The sequence below is a fragment of the Danio rerio genome, chromosome 17 (assembly GCF_052040795.2).
Source record: "Danio rerio strain M-AB ecotype USA chromosome 17, GRCz13ab, whole genome shotgun sequence".
In the NCBI taxonomy this organism is placed as follows: domain Eukaryota; kingdom Metazoa; phylum Chordata; class Actinopteri; order Cypriniformes; family Danionidae; genus Danio; species Danio rerio.
Genome location: NC_141037.1, coordinates 16,995,001 through 17,015,407, shown reverse-complemented (window position 1 = coordinate 17,015,407; position 20,407 = coordinate 16,995,001). Strand labels below are relative to the sequence as shown.

Genomic DNA, 20,407 nt, shown 5'->3' with positions numbered 1-20,407 from the left:
TTTTTCAGATGCAGCCATTGTCTCCCAAAAGAAAGTAGTGTTTCTGCATTCTCAGAAATAAAATGTACAAAAGCTGTCACTGGGGCACCAGCTATCCAAAATATTCATATTGGTATCTTAAAGGTATGTACTGTATTAGCACCTAAAATGTACCACCCCACTGAGAGCTCTCATACTTTTATCTCTGAAAGCGTGAACTGTCAGTGAGCCTGTTGAAAATCGCTTGAAATATATGACGATTCAAATCAGATGGGATGTTAAACGAGTCGAGATACATGTTTTGAATGGCAGGAACCGCTTTGTTTACTGCAAACTCACTTAACATGGACAATAGGGATAAGCAAGTTGAAACAGACTGTTTAAAGCAGTGATGAGTATGGATGTTGACATTAAAGGTGCCTTATAAATAAAATATGGGTATATATATAGGGCATAGTCGAATATGAGAGATTAGTGTATGGATATGGCCATACCGTGAGCCTTAGATACCATTGTAATTTCCTTCTCATGTATATTCCATGAGTGTAAAACCCCGGTGGACAAAAGTACAATCAGAACACAAAGCAGACTGTTACGTGACTCACCTTCTGATTCTATGTATTTTATGAGAAAATACATATCTAAGCCATATCAGAGAACAATCTATCATATTAAACCAAAGCAGTATATGGCACCTTAAAGGAATCCTCATTCAAAAGAGTGCCAGCCACATATAAGGCAGTATGTCATACAAATTTATGTTTTATATTACTGTTATTCATTTAATATGATTAAATTCACTTGAAAAAAACTGGAAAAGATGTGTTGGAGATCTGTGCATGTCTGCATGCTTTCTTTTCTCTTAAATTGATATGATAAAACCAGCAACAGCATTCCTGTTCATATCACTGTTAACAAGCACTGAGGAAGAGCTGAAATTTAGATATAATATTGAGCGTTAAGTTTCTGCCACCCATTGTAAGTGGTATCAATCAGAAAAGGCTGGGCCATCTGACCAATCAGAGCAGAGTAGAGTAGACTCTCAGAAATGCGGAGTTTTAGAGTGACTGGATCTTTGAACCAGATGTTTCAGACACTGAAAGAAATCAGCTGATGATGCATTGTATATTTTAAGAAGATTAAAGACCTTGGATGAATGTGAACCTAGGATACATTCAAAACAAAATTAGCAATCTTTAAATCATCACAAGGTAGGCACTTTAAGAAAAATGCATGCATTTACAGTAAATAAGGATGTTTGCTGATTGTTCAGACTACTTATTTACAATGAGCTGAAACAACACAATTCTTGAGGGTATTTTGGTACAACTTTAGTGTTTTATGTTCAATCCACTTAAATTTGTAAAAACTAATAAGTTACAGTAACTTAATTTCTTCATGTTCTCTTAGGACAAAATTAGTGTGTGGAACCCAGTAGTTTGTACAGTGTGTGGTATATTACTGAATGGAACAGATCATGTAAGTTATGTCATCCAAGATCCTACGCCAATGCAAGATGCCTTGTTTTCCCCACTGACGAACATGATTGCTCTTGATACTCTCTCTAACCCCCTTAGTAATTCTCAGCATGAATATTTCAATCTTCATTAGCCTCCCAAGGATTCCTCTAATTATCCCATTCTCTCATGTGAGTGCAGCTCACACCAGCAGGTTCTTTTTTTTGACTGATTCAAGACCAAATTACTGAAGCTGTAATCGCTAAAAACAGCTTACAGCAAAAGCTGATTTTTAGGTCTTTATTGTTGTCCCTATTGAATCTATATGTGCGTCATGAGGATTGCAAGTGGGAATTGTTAATAAACATGATGCTGCATGCTGGTTTTCTTTTTAGCTTGTTCTTGTGAAACTGCAGCTAGTGCACTTCAAGATTAAAGAGTGAGATCAGATAAAACATTGCAAACAACTTATAAGAAAGTGGCTTTCATCCATACTATCTGTAAAAAGGCATAACTTAGTATTGGTTACAAACAGAAATTGCACAAAACATTAAAAAGCTATTAATAATAAATCAAATATCAACGTCTTACATTCCAGTACTGTATGATTTTTTTTTTTTAGATGTATTTTATTTGCTGTGGTGGTAAAGCTGAATTGTCTGCACTTTCACATGATCTTTCAGAAATGAATCTTAATATTCTTAGGTTCAAAAACATTTCTTATTATCAATGCTGTGCCATATATGTTATAAAGTTCTGTTAAAACACTTTTAAGGATGCCATCTGAATAATTGTTGTGCTTTAAGTTTGGACTATAGAATACACAAGACATGTCACTTGTATAGTTTTGAATGGGGAAAAATGTAATGGTCAACATGGCGAATAAAGCCCCGCCTACTAGTACAAGAAACAATCATGAATCAATATCGACTGATGTTTCTCAGAGGAGAAGCATGGACTAGACGTGTGCTTTCACGACAGTTTTTGTGGTCAACAAAAAAACTGCAATCTCAGCGAATACTTGCTTCACAGACATAATAAATATGTTGGGTGGACAAAAGTGAAGTGAACAGCGTGGGACGGGGCTGAAGGGGGGGGCGTGGGCCCCTAATAATAATGAGTGCCCTATGCCCTAAAATGTGGGGGCCCTTAGAATCGTCTTAACTAATCCAAGAAAATCATGGCTTCCACTATTACCTGTAAACTGATAGCAAAGCGGCTAACGTTGGTGACATTTATTTTTATTTGTACATGGCCTGTTTGGATGGCTCTAATGTGCCACTACACAAAATTCCAGCTTCAGAAAAGGCAATAGCGAAATTGTTTAGTTTTATATATGAAGGGAATATGACAAAAGTGAGCAAAAACTTGTGTGTATAAAACATGTTTTGCCAGGCTTTAGATCAGGCGACAAAGCTGGATTCACATCAGAATTGCATTTAAAGGATGTAGCTGTACCTACAATAGTTTTCTGAAAGAAGTAAATAATGCTTTGTATGTAACTTATATTTGTTTCTCCGGGTGTTAGCGTGGGTTTCCTCTGGGTGCTCCGGTTTACCCTAAACGTCCAAAGTCCAAAGACATGCGCTGTAGGTGAATTGGGTAAGCTAAATTGTCTGTAGTGTATGTGTGTGAAAGAGTGTTTATGAATGTTTTCCAGTGATGGGTTGCAGCTGGAAGGGCATTTGCTGCATAAAACATATGCTTGATAAGTTGGCGGTTCATTCTGCTGTGGCATCCCCAGATTAATATAGGGACTAAGCCGAAAAGAAAATGAATGAATGATTATATTTGTTTTGTTTGGTTACAGTTAGCAAATGGTAGCTTAGCTCAGAAACTGCAGCTGACTGTTTGTTAAATAGAACAGTGACACTTTTTATATGTATAGATGTTTTTTGAATACATTTTACATTGATAATAGTGGGCTGCAATGTCATGTCAAGCTATGATTCATTCTGCACAATGATTATGCACACGGGAGATGACCCAGTGCATTATTTTCTTTGTGTTTTATATGTATAAACACTCAGACTGTACACATTGGTTAAGCTTATAGGAGACTTTCAGTGTCGGGTGAATGAACGACTCAAATTTGAAGACATGCTAGTGGAGGTGGGCAGAGCTGATCATACTGTAGATAAACACCAGGGAAACAATGAAGGATAATTTTCTCTTTTATAGTAGCATTGCATTGTATAGTAGCATTGTAGTTATGACTTGTTTGTAGTGTGATCAACAATTGGGCTAGTTGTAGATGTGTTTGGATGCAGGGACGTAGCTAGACATAAAGCTCTACTTGGGCACAGCACCCCCTCAAAAAAAAAAAAAAATTAATAATAATAATTATATATATATATATATATATATATATATATATATATATATATATATATATATATATAATTTCTAAAAGAAAAAATATTCAATATATTGTTATTATACAACTATTATTCTAAATAAATAACAGAAAATAATCCTAAATGTAACTGGAAAACAATGTAAAGACACAACTGGAGTGAAGCTAAGATAATTGAATCTTTAAGATAAGAAATCTTTAGCATGAATATTAATTTATAACAATGAAGTTTTCTTCAATGAACAGTTCAAAAAATGTTTTATAGAATTATCTGTTGTGTGTTGTCTTAGACCCAACTCAAGGCAGGGAATGTTTTTTTCTGCGCACACGCTCAGTTTGCTTTTTGATTTAACTAAATTGCTTTCATCAGCGTTGGTTTGGTTGCACATAGAGAATAACGACTTTATTCGGGGATTATCCCTCTTAATGAATACACTTGCATATAAAGTAAATCGTATCTCAAAGCATTTACTAGGGCACTGGCGATTTTTACTGGGGCACGAGCCCCAGTAAATGGGGTCTAGTTTGGACGCATCCGGTAACATTTTAATGTTATTTTGGCAAATTGAGCGAATTGAATGAAATGACTCGAGAAAGGATTTGTTCATCTCAATGAACGAGACTCAAAGGTTCAAGCCAGTAAAATGATCCAAACTTCCCATCACTATAGTGTAATAGCTTTTACTTTATTTTACTTTAAGTTGCATGCATTCTGGCTCAAAACAAATTTTAATAAAAAAGCATTTGCAATCCTTTAACTTTCCAACAGTAGTACATAAAATAATAAATAAAATATTTTTAAAAGCGTCTTCTGACTTCTAACTTCTAAATCTCTGTATTACTGACACTCAAAGTAGCTTATGTTACTACATCTCAATCTGACAAAAAAGCCACAGTATCCTGTAAATGGAACATGCAATATTCAAGCCAAACAAATAAAAATAAGTCCAGCAAGCTCACCTTTTTTCTCAAAACTCTCTTCCCTTAGGAAACACACTAGGGCAAGAAATTTCGTGACCTCTTTTAGGTACATGACCGTTGTGTTGTTTAAGTGGATTATGGCCATTGATTCTTTATCATATGGGGTTCCTCCTTCATCTCCAGACAACCTACATGAAAAAGAAAACCAAAATCACAACCATGTGTTTTTGTTGTTGCAGTTGTCCTTCAGTTTGTATTGTAAACGCACATAATGAATGTGTCCCTGAAGCACGGCTTTCCGTGAGAAAGCAGAGTGCCATGTATTACTGTTCCATCAGGAAGACACTTTCCCAGTTCAGCTTAAGAACAGACTGCATCCAGATGAAAAAAAAAATCTTGAAATTTTGCACTGTGGAACAGATGTTGATTCATATCATAATTATCAAAATGAGCAGATGCCCTGTCATAATCCCTCCGCTTTTATAACCAAACAAATTGATGCTATTATGCATGGATATTACAAATATATAAATATTTTTGCACAAAAAAGGAGGCACGGAAAAGATGATGAATAAATTGAGATGGCATAATAAAGCGTGTAATTTGAAGCTTCCTGATACCAAGAACACGGATCAATGTGAGCATGATGAATAGGAAACAAATAAATGACTTATTAATTTCAATGAGCAACAAACAAGACTTGCGGAAATTAATTCCCCAGCTCGTCTAATGTACAAATACAAATACTTTAAATTAGTGCACAAGCAGGCATGCCAAAATGGGTCAAACTAAACATGACCATCTTGAGATTTAGGCAACATCTCCATCATTCCGGATGCAGTTGAAAATGGAGTTTTGTTTAAAAAAACTGTCATGTGTTTTCCAAAAGTTTCTCATTTACACCGAAATGTCTGAAATAATCTTATTCCTCAAGCATAAAACATGATAAAAGCACAAAAAGGTGATATAGAGGCCAGACTATAGGCATGCTATACTTTCTTCTGAAATTTTAGCAAAATACTGTATATCACAGTGTACTTGTACATCCAGGCGACACATAGTCAACGTTAAGTGTTTGGTCTAAAATTCAAATAACTTTGTTAAAGAATAGCAATCTTGTAAAGTAAATAATACTTAAGTAAATGTTAAAAATAGTTTACTCTGATAAGAAAATAAGTATACTTATCAAACAGTTTTTTATAATAGGTCATGTGGTACTTTAATCAAGCAAATCTTGAAAATTGCTTAAATGTAGCCCAATTTATTCCTTTTGTATACATTCGGTTTTGTTTTTGTCTACAGGAGCACTACAGAACCGTAATGCATTTGTAAAGAATTCACATTTAAATTATCATCTTCTGTGGTTTCATGTGGTTAGACAATGAATTGGCTCATTCAAACTGACAGCACCTGAACATTTTGGACTTTTATTCATTTTCTTCATTCATTTTCTTGTCAGCTTAGTCCCTTTATTAATCCAGGGTCGCCACAGCGGAATGAACCGCCAACTTATCCAGCAAGTTTTTACGCAGTGGATGCCCTTCCAGCCGCAACCCATCTCTGGGAAGCATTCACACACACATTCACACACACACTCATACACTACGGACAATTTTAGCCTACCCAATTTACTTGTACCGCATGTCTTTGGACTGTGGGGGAAACCGGAGCACCCGGAGGAAACCCACACGAAGGCAGGGAGAACATGCAAACTCCACACAGAAACGCCAACTGAGCCGAGGTTCGAACCAGCGACCTTCTTGCTGTGAGGCGAGAGCACTACCTACTGCGCCACTGCCTCGCCCCACGTTGAGAGCATGAGATGCTCTTAAGGTGCTTGTCATTGCTCTCAAAAAATAAATAAATAAACATGTGAAATCGATGCCCTAAGGCTATAATTAAAATTTTATGGATAAAAGTAAATAATAATGCAAAAAATAAATAATCAGTATTCAAGTATTCGATTATTCAAATTTATAAATTTTTTGAGCGACCACCTTTAAAAAGCTCTATTGAAGCTCCGTGAGTGACAGAAAGAAAGAGCAAAATGGCAGCACCATACCATTCATTTACAGATGAGCCCCATTCGGATGGGACTAATTTTCCAAACATTTGAGTTAAAAGCATAGACTGTAAAAGATATGGACGTAGTATCTGTGCCGTCACCCTCAGGTCTCTGAAGAAAAAGAAGATATAAGTAGCCGTGGCCAACCATCGCCATTTCGGTCGCACGTCATCGCATTGACCGGGGGATACCAAACAAGGGCAAAGAGGTGGCGCGTCAGTGGAGCTACAAACGCCTGCTTGCATTTTGCTTAGATGGGCTTTTCTTTGGGAGAAACGCTTAATAGTTCATTACCTGCGACTCGTTTGTATTCTGACCACATGTGCTTGGTTGTACACTATATCAATAAAGTGTTGAGACTTTTAAAAACACTGTTGTAATACACTGAGCCACTAAACATTGATATGATGTTTTTCTACAGGAGGAAAACGCAAATGACTTCCAAACACTTTTAAATAAAGTCTGTGTTAGTGAATACAAAGCTATTTATGAAATCCAGGCATAAAACTGAATGACAGTGTTTCAGATGACAGTTCTAGAGCCTACAGCTAATACATCTGTCAGATTCTGGAGTTCATTACAGCTCTAAAGAAAAGTATAAATCATAAACGATCTTAAATAAAACAAATTCATTTAAAGAGATTGTATATAAGTATATAATTTCACTCACCTGGGAAATAGAGGCAACTTTAACGGTTTGTGAGCACAATTAAGTGCTCACAGCATGCCATATCATCTGATAATTGAAAGAAATAATTCCAAAAAGCAACTGACTGTGTAAAGCCACATAAAACAATATAAAAACAAAAATACGACGTATATGCCGAGTTCAGCAGCTAATCAGCTGGAATGCTGGAACCAGCGAGACCTAGCTGTCACTCAAGTGGCCATGCTCTTAATTATGCAGACTTAATATAACTTAACATAAATTAAATGGATGAGTTATAAAAAAACATCCACCCCCTCACAGTTATCATAAAGGGTAATATTAGCTATATAATTCAAAATTGTTCTTTGTACCAGGCTGTAAACACCTTTTTTCTGCTTTAAACTTGGCCATTTTAACAGCAATCTGCTTTAGGAGCCAGGGCTAGCGGAATTTCACTTAATTGCAGTTTCAGTTACTTCCGTATTTGCTTCACGAGGGAGAGCAGGAGGTTGCCACTTGGTTAGAAGTCTTATTAGCCTATAGGAGTGTCAGTTTTATAAGTGACGTTTAAAGAAGATCATACATTTTTTAAGATATTATTTTGTGTGCTTTTGCCTTTATTATTTTAGTACACTTTTAGACAGGAAACAAAGTTAGAGATAGAAGGGGGATGGGTTCGGGAAAGGTCCATAAGCAGGGACTCTGGACTAACTTGGGAAACCTGAAATGTAACTAAATGTACTTCCAACGAGTCTATACGTCGTTCTTGTGTTTTTGTGCTGTACAACATAAACATACATTTTAGCTAATTAAGGTAACTTAAAAAGAACCAGTGAACACAATTATGTGATCAAATGTATATTTAAGTACTTCTACTTTTAAACACTTTGAAACAAAGGAATACATCCTGAATTATTTAGTGATCTGTAAACATGAAATTAAAATGGCAAAAAATATATATTCATTTTCAACAGGATTTCTGCAAGTCAAATGTAAGATTTTTAAGACATTTTCAATACCATGAAGAATGAAATTTCAGCTGTATATATAGGGCTAAACTTTAAAGATATTTTTAAAGGCCCAGTAAAAAAAAAATGTACTTACCCCATCAAAAACTATTTTTATTTGGTTATTTCTTAGCTACATATTTTAAAAAATGTGTCAAAACAAGCAGACCCTAGTTTTATACATACCTTTTTTGCAACACAACCTAAAAACGATCTTTAAAAACTACACGCATGCACAATAGACTGCTATAATATTAGTTATGAATATAGTTTTGCTAAAAGTATGTATTGTTAGTGACTGGATGTATGTTGGATCGATTGGGTAGCTTTACATAAACAAAAATTAAAAATTAAGACCCGTTTAAAATGATTTAAGACCTAAAGGACAATGTTTCAGTAAATGTAAGACTTTTTAAGGCCTAAAATTTAGTTTTTGAAATTTAAGACATTTTAAGACCTCGCAGATACCCTGTTTCAAAATAGGGTGTACTCATACATAAAACATGGTTTACAGAACTGGGTAAATATACTCTTACACTATTTACACTTGGCTTGTCTTATTTAATAGTTATTTTTTATCTCGTCACAGGCTACCAAACACATCTACATGTACATCTATTATTGGTGTGCAGAAAGTATAAACTTGTATACAGTTGGCCTAGCGAGACACAAGTTAACATTGACCAACACACATTTCAGTAATCATAAATATTTGCATTCAGACAGGATTAGATTTCTCAGAGGGCCGTCGTATTTCCAGAAAAAAACACAGGTAATTTACTCTTACAGAGGTTGAGTGTGAAACAGAGATGGCAGATTCAGATGGGACATTTGGATGGGATTAAAAAAAAACAAAAGTACTGTACGATTGTGATGCAGAAATCTGTATCTGTACAACCAGTGCCGTCTGAATAGGGCTTATGGCTATCACAGGGCTAACTGTCCTGCCAGCTCTGCTATTCGTCTGCGAGTGCTGAGGTGGCCCATCTGTTCTTACAGGCCACTGAGATCCGACAGCTGCATGGCCCCGGGTCAAGCCTGCGTTCCTCTACCTACCCAGACCGTAGTGTCCCGTCAAATTACAGGACAAATAGGGTCAATGGCGCTGGAGGTGCCACTCTCTGCCCTTCCAATGTTTACAGCCTGTGTTTACATATCCTCCAGTTATACATTGCTAATCCACACAAGATTAAATCACAGCCAACAATGGTTATAGGGGAGCAAGGTTGTCGCATGTGCAATGTTGTGTTTCATTGTGTATATTGGATATTGTGCAATGATTCATGTCTATTTGATTACTACTTGATTGATTACTGTACTTAAATTTATTTTGGGGGATTTGTACTCAATTATAATTCAAACAGAGTACTTGTACTTATACTTACATATTTAAGAAAAATATATATTTTTACTCCTTACAATTTTTACAATTTTTTGTGATATATCTTGCACATATCAACTATGGTAAACGGACAATCAAACATGCAAAAAACAAACTTAAATACGTTTTTTTTTTTTTGCATAAAATAAAAAAAGTTATAATTATTTTTGGGCAATGTTTTAACTTCAGAAAAAAATGTTTAGTGTAATAACTCTGATTTTCAAATCACAGCAAATTACAAATATTCTTATGTATTATTTAGTGCTGTCAAATAATTTATCACGATTAAACACATCCAAAAGAAAAGTTTGTATTTACACACTGTGTATAAAAACTGTGTATATATAAATAAAACATAGATAAAATAAAAAAATGCAAAAGAAAAGTACTGACACATTTTATAAATAAAAATAAAGACCTTCTCAAATATATATATATATTCTGTCTGGTTCTCGAGTCTGATTGGCTGATATTCTGTAATATCAGCACTTTTACAGCATCTTCACTCTTGTGTATTACTCCGTCCACATAGAGTGACAGCAGATCAATAGACTCAATACAGTTTGATAAATACAGCTTCTTTTTGTATTTCAAACTACAGCTGATCAGATCAAAACAGGTAAGTGACATTCTAGGTTGATCTCTCTCTTTTGTATGTTGCATGTATACCATGTAATCTGTCAGTGTTTGCTTTGCTTTGGCTTTTTAGGGGGTAATTATTGTGTATTGTGGGGTTCATTATTATTGTCTCCCCATTATAACTGAGAAATACTGGAAAATCTCTGTAGACTGATGGCATTTCATGCCGTTCAACTTTAAAATGTGAGCAAAATTACCAGTTTTGTCATCACTTTAGACATTAGTCAAGGGAATAATTCAAACACTAGCTTTAAAGTTACCTGTTTTTAAGCAACTGTTTCTGCTGTTCTGACGTCAGTTTCAGATGTAAATAAATGGCAATAGAAAGTAGTTCCTCATACAAAAGGGTTTTTGACACTACCCGTGTTTGATTCTCATTTTATTTAGACAATTATGCAATCGAACTGTTGTATAAATGCAACATCACACTTGTAGCATATGCATATATATATATATATATATATATATATATATATATATATATATATATATATATATATATATATATATATATATATATATATATATATATATATACTGTAAAACATAAGAAAAGAAATATGCACAGTACACATATATTATTTAAATACAAGCTCTTGATTTAGGTGCAAATTATGCCAATCTTTTGACTAGCACTAATATTAATATGTATTATATATTTTATTTTTTCAATTGTCATTTTATAATAATAAAATGTCTTTAAATGACAAAATGTTTATTTTGAAATTGGAAATAAATATTATTAGATGCTCATACAATGAAATAAATATAAACAAAAATTCACTCAAAATCAATACCCAATAAATCCAGATAATTGTAATATTGTGGACGAATTAAAAAGATAAAATCCAGTTGTAATAATAAATATTTGATTGCTTTTTATTGCTGTTTTAATGAGGTGTAAAACATCTTTTATTCCCCATAATCGAACGTTTTTTTTTTCAGTCTGACAAATGACTTTATGCTATTTACTTTCCTTTGCATTATTAGAGGATGATGAAACAAGAATTTCCACTCTTGTTTTTATTGCTGCTAGGCTAATTCTACTTTTGTAATAATTAACTACAACTTAAATGGGTACTTTTTCCTTTCTCTCCAATATACACTCAGCCAGATATTTGTACTTTTAATTGCGTAACTTTTGATATTCTACTCATAATGTTTTTCACTTGAGTATCAATACATTTCACACCCCTAATGCGTTATGTGAGTGTGGTGGAAACTTTATGGCATTGAACAGTTGGTCGTCACTCACCCATAGATGCACGAGATGTCGATAACCACGTCGATCATATCGCAGCACAACTCATAGGTCTGCATGTCCACTGGGCTGCTGTCAGTGGCTATGTAAATCTTACTGACCACATCAAAGAGAAAAGCCTTTTCAATCCCTGAGTTCTGCAATGAGAGCACAGGACAGGGTTAAGGGTCAGCTTTTTATTGTTAAGAAGAACGGCAGCGGAATGGGACATCATATCTAAGAACTCTTTGAAGTGGAAATGAATTATGCAACCAAATAATCAACTGCTTTGCAAGTGCTGTTGTCAGAAAATGCATCTAATTCTATGAAAGCTGTTGAAAAGCCTCTTTTCCTGAGGTAAAATGCGACTTTTTAAGTTAGTAAAACAACACAGTAAAAATGTTTTAAATTGAAGTAAAATACTTTAAATAAATGAAAAAAAAATTGCAGAATAGTTTAAATTATATGATAAAATGAAATATAGACAATATAAAAGGCTTTAGAAATTTTTTTTCCCAGTGGCTTTCCAAGGCTGAAAAAATTGCAACAAATATATACAGTAAAATACAATTATATTATATTATATTATATTATATTATATTATATTATATTATATTATATTATATTATATTATTCATATTCATGCTTAGTCCCTTTAATAATCTGGGGTCGCCACAGCGAAATGAACCACCAACTTATCCAGCACGTTTTTACGCAGCGGATGCCCTCACACACACACTCATACACTACGGACAATGTAGCCTACCCAGTTCAACTTTACTGCATGTCATTGGACTGTGGGGGAAATCGGAGCACCCGGAGGAAACCCACGTGAACGCAAGGAGAACATGCAAACTACACACAGAAATGCCAAACTGACCCAGCCTGGGCTGGAACCTGCAACCTTCTTGCAGTGAGGTAATCATGCTACCCATTGCTCCACCATGACGCCCCTTTCTATTCTATTCTATTCTATTCTATTCTATTCTATTCTATTCTATTCTATTCTATTCTAATAAAAGTATTGTCATAAATTTTACACCATAAAATAACTGTTTAAAACTCTGTTTATTTAAATTTTATAAAAATGTTTTTTAATAATACTAAATAGTATTTTATAACTATATATATATTTTCTTTTTTTTATGATTTTATATCACACAATATAATAGACTAGCATATTTATTCAATAATAAAGAAACATTATATAATATTATACTACATCATGTTATATTCTCTTATTTTAAATTGTACAATATTATAATAACAGTATTATGAAATAATATTATACATTAAAATAACAAATTAAAATAAGGTTCTTTAGTTTTATATTTTATAAAAAGATGCAAAAGTATATAATTAAAAAAAACATAATAGTTTAAATTATATAATAATATAAAATATTTTTATAACTTTTATTTTATAAAATTTTAAATTATTTTATAATTTTATTTAATTCACACAGTATAATAGACTAGAATAATTTCAAAAATCCTAAACCAACATTTTTTATTTCTTTGGCTCTCTAAAGTTAAACAAATTGCGACAAATATACAGTAAAAACAAATTATATTATAATACATTATATCATATTATATTATACTCCGTTATATTATACTATACTATTATATTATTCATTTATTCATTTTCTTTTCGGCTTCCCTTTATTAATCTGGGGTCTCCACAGCGGAATGAACCACCAACTTATGCAGCATATGTTTTAGGCAGCGGATGACCTTCCAGCTCGTACTTCCCACTACTTATATTATATTATATTATATTATATTATATTATATTATATTATATTATATTATATTATATTAAATTATATTATATTATATTTTTATTATATTATATTTAACAATTAATATTTGAATAAAACTCAGTAAAATAATTAAAAAAAACAAAAAAATATTCCTAGCATTATAGGTCTGTCTGCTGTCACTTACAATCAAATGTAAGGCATCTTTAATAATTAAATCATTCATTTCTTATGTTCATACATATGTTTTTATAAATGTTGATTCAAAAGATACCAACGTTTTAACATCCATAAACCAAAATTTGTTAAATCGCCCCTGATTTTTCAATCACATTTGTATATTTACACCACAGGGACAGATCAAGAGCAAGAATCAATCAAATCAGACATAGAATAAAGCATAAAACAAAGACTAATATCACAATGCATAGAATGGCAGATGGTTAAAAGACTTCAATCTCCATAATGCAAAATCAATCAATTATTTCCATACATGTATAGTCTTTTATCTACATCAATTTACACTCTGCTGCCACCAGCTGGCCAATACAAACACTCACATATTTACCACTGATAAACGTAATTGCTTTCATGATCAACATTAAAATAAACCATGCAGGAGCACCATGAAATTCCATTAAGTCTGAGAGGGATCATAATAAATAATAATGTGTTTTGACATCATCACGTCTGTAAGAACATTATTTCCATTATACTTCACTGTAAGCAGCAAATCACAGACCAGTGCTAATGCACCCATGCTAATGGCTTAAAGCAACAGGATATGATGCTTACAGGTTGCAAATTATGCTTTCTGAATGTACATGTATACATGAAAATGACCATTAAAAAATATACAAACACATTATAAATTTCATTTGATTTGTTCTTGCATGATAGTAAAACTTTTGTGCAACTATTACTCTTTAGGGCAGCACAATAGACCCTTTTCATGTTTTCACGTTTCTCAGCAGCGGAAGTCATCATAGTTGGGTAAACTAAGAGTTAAGTGAATGAGAGCTTACAACAAATATTTTTTACAATCCCTTTTGTTGAAATAATAACAGAAATACTCCATGATTGTGTTACCAAGACTTTAAGGAAAAGAATAAAAACAGTGTGAGACTGATAACGGCAGCCAGAAGAAAAAACAACATCAAATTTACTGTCCTGCCAATACATTCTGCATGTCAAATGCCTCATACAAGCGGTAATTCATTTTTATTTTGTAATTTGAGGCAAAGATGATATATTACATCCATAAATAAAATTTTCTAAATAAAAAAAGTAAACTTTTAAGGATTTAAAGATTATGAAGACCGCTAAATGCATCATAACAGTCCACATATCGTTTCAGCATGGATATTGCAATGTGCACATACGCAACAGTTAAATATAAAAGAGTTTAAATATAATGTAGTCAATTTTTTCATTTGTGAAAATAGCATGTTTTGAGGCCTCTAACAGAGCATTTCAAGAGAATTTAAAGCATTTTTATAAATTGAATACATTCATTTTATTGATTTTTTTTTTATATAATGAGGACTATACAGTCAGTACTTTACATTTGATTATTTGACTTCTGTACCTCTGAATACTGCAAACAAACCACAATGACTAATGATAGTTTTTTAGGGATCAGCCATGGCCTTCATGGTTAAAGAGTTGGACTTGAGATCCAAAAGTTCGAGTCCTGGAACCAGCAGGGATTGGTGCATGGGAAGAATAAATAAATATCCACCTCAATACCACAGTGATCACGGTGGTGATTATCTTGAGCAAGGCACTAAACCCCCAACTGCTGGACTGGGATTATTTTATATTTATTCATTCATTCATTCATAAATTCATTTTCGGCTTAGTCCCTTTATTAATTTGGGGTCGCCACAGCGAAATGAACCGCCAACTTTTCCACTATATGTTTTACGCAATGGATGCCCTTCCAGCTGCAACCTATCACTGGGAAACATCCACACACTCATTCAAACACATACACTACAGACAATTTAGCCAACCCAATTCACCTATAGAGCATGTCTTTGGACTTGTTGGGGAAACCAGAGCCCCCAAAGGAAACCCACGCGAAGACGGGGAGAACAAGCAAACTCCACACAGAAATGCCAACTGGCCCAGCTGGAGCTAAAACCAGCGACCTTCTTGCTGTGAGGCGATTATGCAACACACTGCGCCATCGTGTTGCCCTATTTTATATTTAAAGATTTTGGATTTGGAAATTGGATAAAGGAATAGCTCTGGTTCACTGTTTTTCCACTATGATTTGGCAACTCAAACAAGTCACGGTTCGTACCTCTTTCCCTGTTATTTCTTGCTCTTTATTGTTGATTATTGCTAGTGCATTAAAACCCATTACTAGGCCCACATGAAATCTGTGCGCGTGCAAATCCGCAGATTTTTAGTGTATATGTATTTAGTTGCTTGTAAATGAGTGTACATTTTTATTTTTTTAGTTTTTAAATAAATTTTAGCAATATTACTGACTAATATAAAACATGTTCATATTATTTATTTACATTTGTTTATACAGTTTGTAAAGTAATAATTTCTGTCATTAGATATCTTATATGTATTATATGAGAGACTTGCTTTGTTTACAAAATAAATGGATCTAATAGGATTTGCGTTGTAAAAAAGTTCATTTTTATAAATTATTTTTTATTTGACATATTAAGTTTAGGCAACACGGTAGTGCAGTAGGTAGTGCTGTCGCCTTACAGCAAGAAGCTTGGCTGCATCAGTTGGCATTTCTGTGTGAAGCTTGCATGTTCTCCCCATGTTGGTGTGGGTTTCCTCCGGGTGCTCCGTTTTCCCCCACAAGTCCAAAGACATGTGGTACAGGTAAATTGGGTAAGCTAAAATTGTCCTTAGTGTATGTGTGTGAATGAGAGTGCACGTGTGTTTCTCAGAGATGGTTGCAGCTGGAAGGACATCCGCTGCGTAAAACATATGCTGGATAAGTCGTCGGTTCATTTTGCTGTGGCGACCCCAGATTAATAAAAGGGACTAAGCTGAAAAGAAAATGAATGAATGAATTTTACGTTTTTAGTTACGATATATTTATGCATTCCGCATAAATCTGCAGGTTTTTAAAAAATATTCTGCACAGAAATAGCAAAAAATGGCCCTGCCTATTACTAACCACCTGTTTAGTCTGGTTAAGTATAAACTTGATGCAGCTGAGGCTGATGATCCAGGTAAAGGGGAAAGGCTAAAGATATTAGGCAAATTGAGAAGAAGCCAAAGCGTACAGAGGATACCAATGAAGCTTTAAATATTTTGAACAGCTCCAGCCTAAGGAACAACACAGATCTCTGTTTTCACTACCACCATATCAAAGCCCAAAACAAGGCCTTCATAACATCTACTTTAGCAAACACAGAATAATTACAGTAAGAAATGGTTGCCATACTGTGAAGAGACACACTCAATTTTTTCTGGCATTTGCCAAACACTCCGCCAGCCATTAATTAAAGTATAGCTGGGTGTGGGATTTCCCTGCATGAAACTGTGTCCCAATCTGCCCCTGGTGGGCATAACAGAGAACTAACAAATATGAATATACTCACAGATATGAAAATGTTGAGCAGATTCTCAAGGGTGGGAAGTTGAGGGATGAGCTTCTGCACAACTTTACTGAAGGCCTCAAAGATTGAATGATCATAGATGCTCGTCAAGTAGAAGCTGAAAGAAATAACACATTCCTCATCACAAATGCAACATTTGAACAAGTTATAAAAGGCACCTTAAATGACCCTTTTACAAGATGTAAAATAGGTTTCTGAGTTCCCTAGATGCTGTGTGTGAAGTTTCAGCTCAAAATACCGCACAAATAATTTTATCTCTTTGAAACTGCCTCTTTTAGACTTTGATCCAAATTGAGACGCTTTGATGATTTAAACAAAAAAAATCTTTTTAAAAGAGGGTGAAGCTACAAATGCCTATGTGTCAGCATAGTGGCAGATTCAAAACAGGACTAACTTTATCTTTTTAAAAAACTGAAAATGTCAAAATAAGTGGCTCAGAAGAAGACAGTATTTGGAGACTGCGGTGTTCATTGTGCATTCTAGAGCAAAAAAATGAATTGAAAAAAAAAGCGATTTAATATTTAAATAGATTCCCCACCCCCACAAAAAATGCTTGGAGTTGAAGGTTATTACTTTATAAAATCTATATAAACTTAAAAAATTATGATTATAATTTTTTTTTATTATAACAAAATTATAAAAAGCTAAAGAAAAAAAAGCTGTCATATAAAGATCTAGACCTCAAAAATAATTCAAATTAAACCATTTTATACCATTACAGTGAAAGTAAACTACAGAGAACGTAAATCAAAATGATCGTTAAAGTAGGAACCTTTTTCAAGATTCATTCATTCATTCATTCATTCATTCATTCATTCATTCATTCATTCATTTATTTAATCATCTATTTATTTATTTATTTATTTATTAATTAATTTATTTATTTATTTTCAATGAACATGCTTTCTGAGGTTTAATCATTTGTATTTATCGTTGTATCAGATTATATAAAGTACTCACATTAGGCTAGTGGGTTGCATTTTATTGATTTGATTTGCGTGGGGTCGCTGCATCTGGTAGATTAGTCTGGCGCACTGAGCGAGTTTTGTAAGCGTTGATATTTACAGTATTAAATACAGCAATGTTGGATTCCAACATTAGACCCGTAACAGTTCCTTTCATATGGGCTTCTTCTCCATTAATTGTCTAATCCATTAATTCTAATCATGAGAAATACAAGGTGTGGCGCGCAGGTTCAAATGCGTGTCTGACAGTGAATGTGTGACTGAGAGCCATGAATTATGCAATTTTTTGGCAGGTTTGTTTGTGTTTATATGTTCTTTGCCATATCACAGAACGAAAATTTTCTCAGTTCTTTTCAGCTCACTGCTATGTTGTTTGTATGTTTCTATGGCAAATGTGGGGGAATGATGGGAACTCAAAGGGGATCGTCAGGTGTTAGAATGATAAAATCGCCCAGCCCTAGGGCATCCTAAAACGCCACATGTACTATGCCTATTAGTTGCTGACATTAACTTCAGCAGGTACAGTGTGAAAACTCGAATTGTGTTGTTTTGTTTCCGCAGACTGTTTTTATTTATTATAATTAATAGAATTAATTATTTTTACCATTAGAGGCTGGCTATAAACACATACTGTTGCCACACAAATGCGTTTAAACATCTTATAAAAGTAATTTTTGCATAAATCACCACCACACATCTGAGCTGTTCTGACACAAACCTCAAGTGTATTCTTTCTAAACCAGCATCGGCTAGATCATCATTGGCTCTTTTGTGAATGTCCCTCTGCTTCTCAATCTTGTGGTCATCTGACAGGCCATCCACCTTGTGAATGAACACCTCAAAGTTGATGTCCGGATTGACCTTGTAGGCCCTGGTCACTGTAAGGTGAAGCCTACTCAACGCCTCCACATAATCATCCTACACAGGAAGACATTTATGGGTTTTCTGAGGACTTTTCAATGATAGATTTTTGCTTAAAATCTACTGATAGAATGATAGACGGAGCAACATAACCATAGACAGATCTATAAACAAACTATAGACGCACTGACAGAATGAAAGATATAGATAGATCTTTTAAACTACAGATTATAAACAGAAACATATAACAGTAAATTGAACAACAAACAAATTGAAAGAATGATGGAAAGTTTTAAGAATCATAAATAAGACAGTAGAATTTTAAAAAGACCAACACACATAATGATAGAACAATAGCTAAAACAATAGATAAAATGAGAATTATAGAATTACAGGCAGAACAACAGACAGAAAGATAGTGACAGAACTACAGAACAGATAGAACAACAGACAGAATGACAAAACAGAAGAATGATTAATAGACAATAGGACTACAGATAGAAAAATATATGACAGAACAATAGTTAGATAAGTAGAATAGAAATATGTCTGCGCCAATAGCCTAGTAGTTAAGTGCACTGACTTATAGCACCATGGTGTTCACGGCGACGCGAGTTTGATTTCCGGCTCGTGGTCCTTTGCCAACCCTTCCCCTCTCTCTGCTCCCAACTAATTGCTTTCAATTCTCTGCACTATTCTATCCATTAAAGGTTAAAAACCACTAAAAAATAGTTATAAAAAAAGAATAATAGAAGTATATAACAACCCAGCAGGCACAGGACTTCAACATAGAGGGACGTTGCACTATGATTGGAGATGAAAATCGGGTTGATGTCAGCCTGACATTTAGTGGACAAAATGTTGGAAAGACATTGCATTTTGGTTACTTTTCAGCGCAACCTAAAAACAACCAAATATCAATGTCTAATGATGTTACAGCTTAATGTGGTGTAGACGTTACCAGTATGATATCTAGACGTTGGATTTTGGTAGCCATACCTGACAAATAAATGTCAGTATTTGATGTCAATATGACGTAGGTTTAAAATGTTGTAAAATTGTGGTCACTTTCCAACACAACCTAAAATCAACAAAATATCAATGTATTTGATGTCGTTATTGGACATCAAAATAACTTTGTCCTGGCGACCTAAATCTGACCTAATATAAACGTCTTATTATGTCTATATACGTCTACATGTGTGTCTGCTGGGAATACACAGAACTATAAAAAGATAAACATATTGATATTGATAGATAAAATTATTGAACAGACAGAACGATAGAACAGCAGAACGATCAACAGTACAGAAAAAGAGAACTATACATAGAACAATAAAAAGATTGATAAAATAATAGAACTACAGATAGATAGATAGATAGATAGATAGATAGATAGATAGATAGATAGATAGATAGATAGATAGATAGATAGATAGATAGATAGATAGATAGATAGATAGATAGATAGATAGATAGATAGATAGATAGATAGATAGATAGAGCGGGCGGACGGACAGACA

At 33.8% G+C, this 20,407-nt stretch overlaps 1 protein-coding gene across 2 annotated transcripts in view; it reads right to left on the bottom strand.

Moving 5' to 3' along the window:
- The window catches only part of rragd (ras-related GTP binding D), a 32,444-nt gene that overhangs the window by 5,402 nt on the left and 6,635 nt on the right, over positions 1 to 20,407 (bottom strand). For both annotated transcript variants that reach the window (XR_015512706.1, NM_001099424.2), the window contains exons 3-6: positions 18,742 to 18,941; positions 17,041 to 17,155; positions 11,710 to 11,852; positions 4,753 to 4,901 (exon numbers count right to left, since the gene is read on the bottom strand). Coding sequence is in view for 1 of the 2 variants with exons in the window: in NM_001099424.2 (NP_001092894.2) it covers positions 4,753 to 4,901; positions 11,710 to 11,852; positions 17,041 to 17,155; positions 18,742 to 18,941 (607 nt within the window). In the remaining variant the exon portion in view is untranslated. The remainder of the gene's footprint in view (positions 1 to 4,752; positions 4,902 to 11,709; positions 11,853 to 17,040; positions 17,156 to 18,741; positions 18,942 to 20,407) is intronic.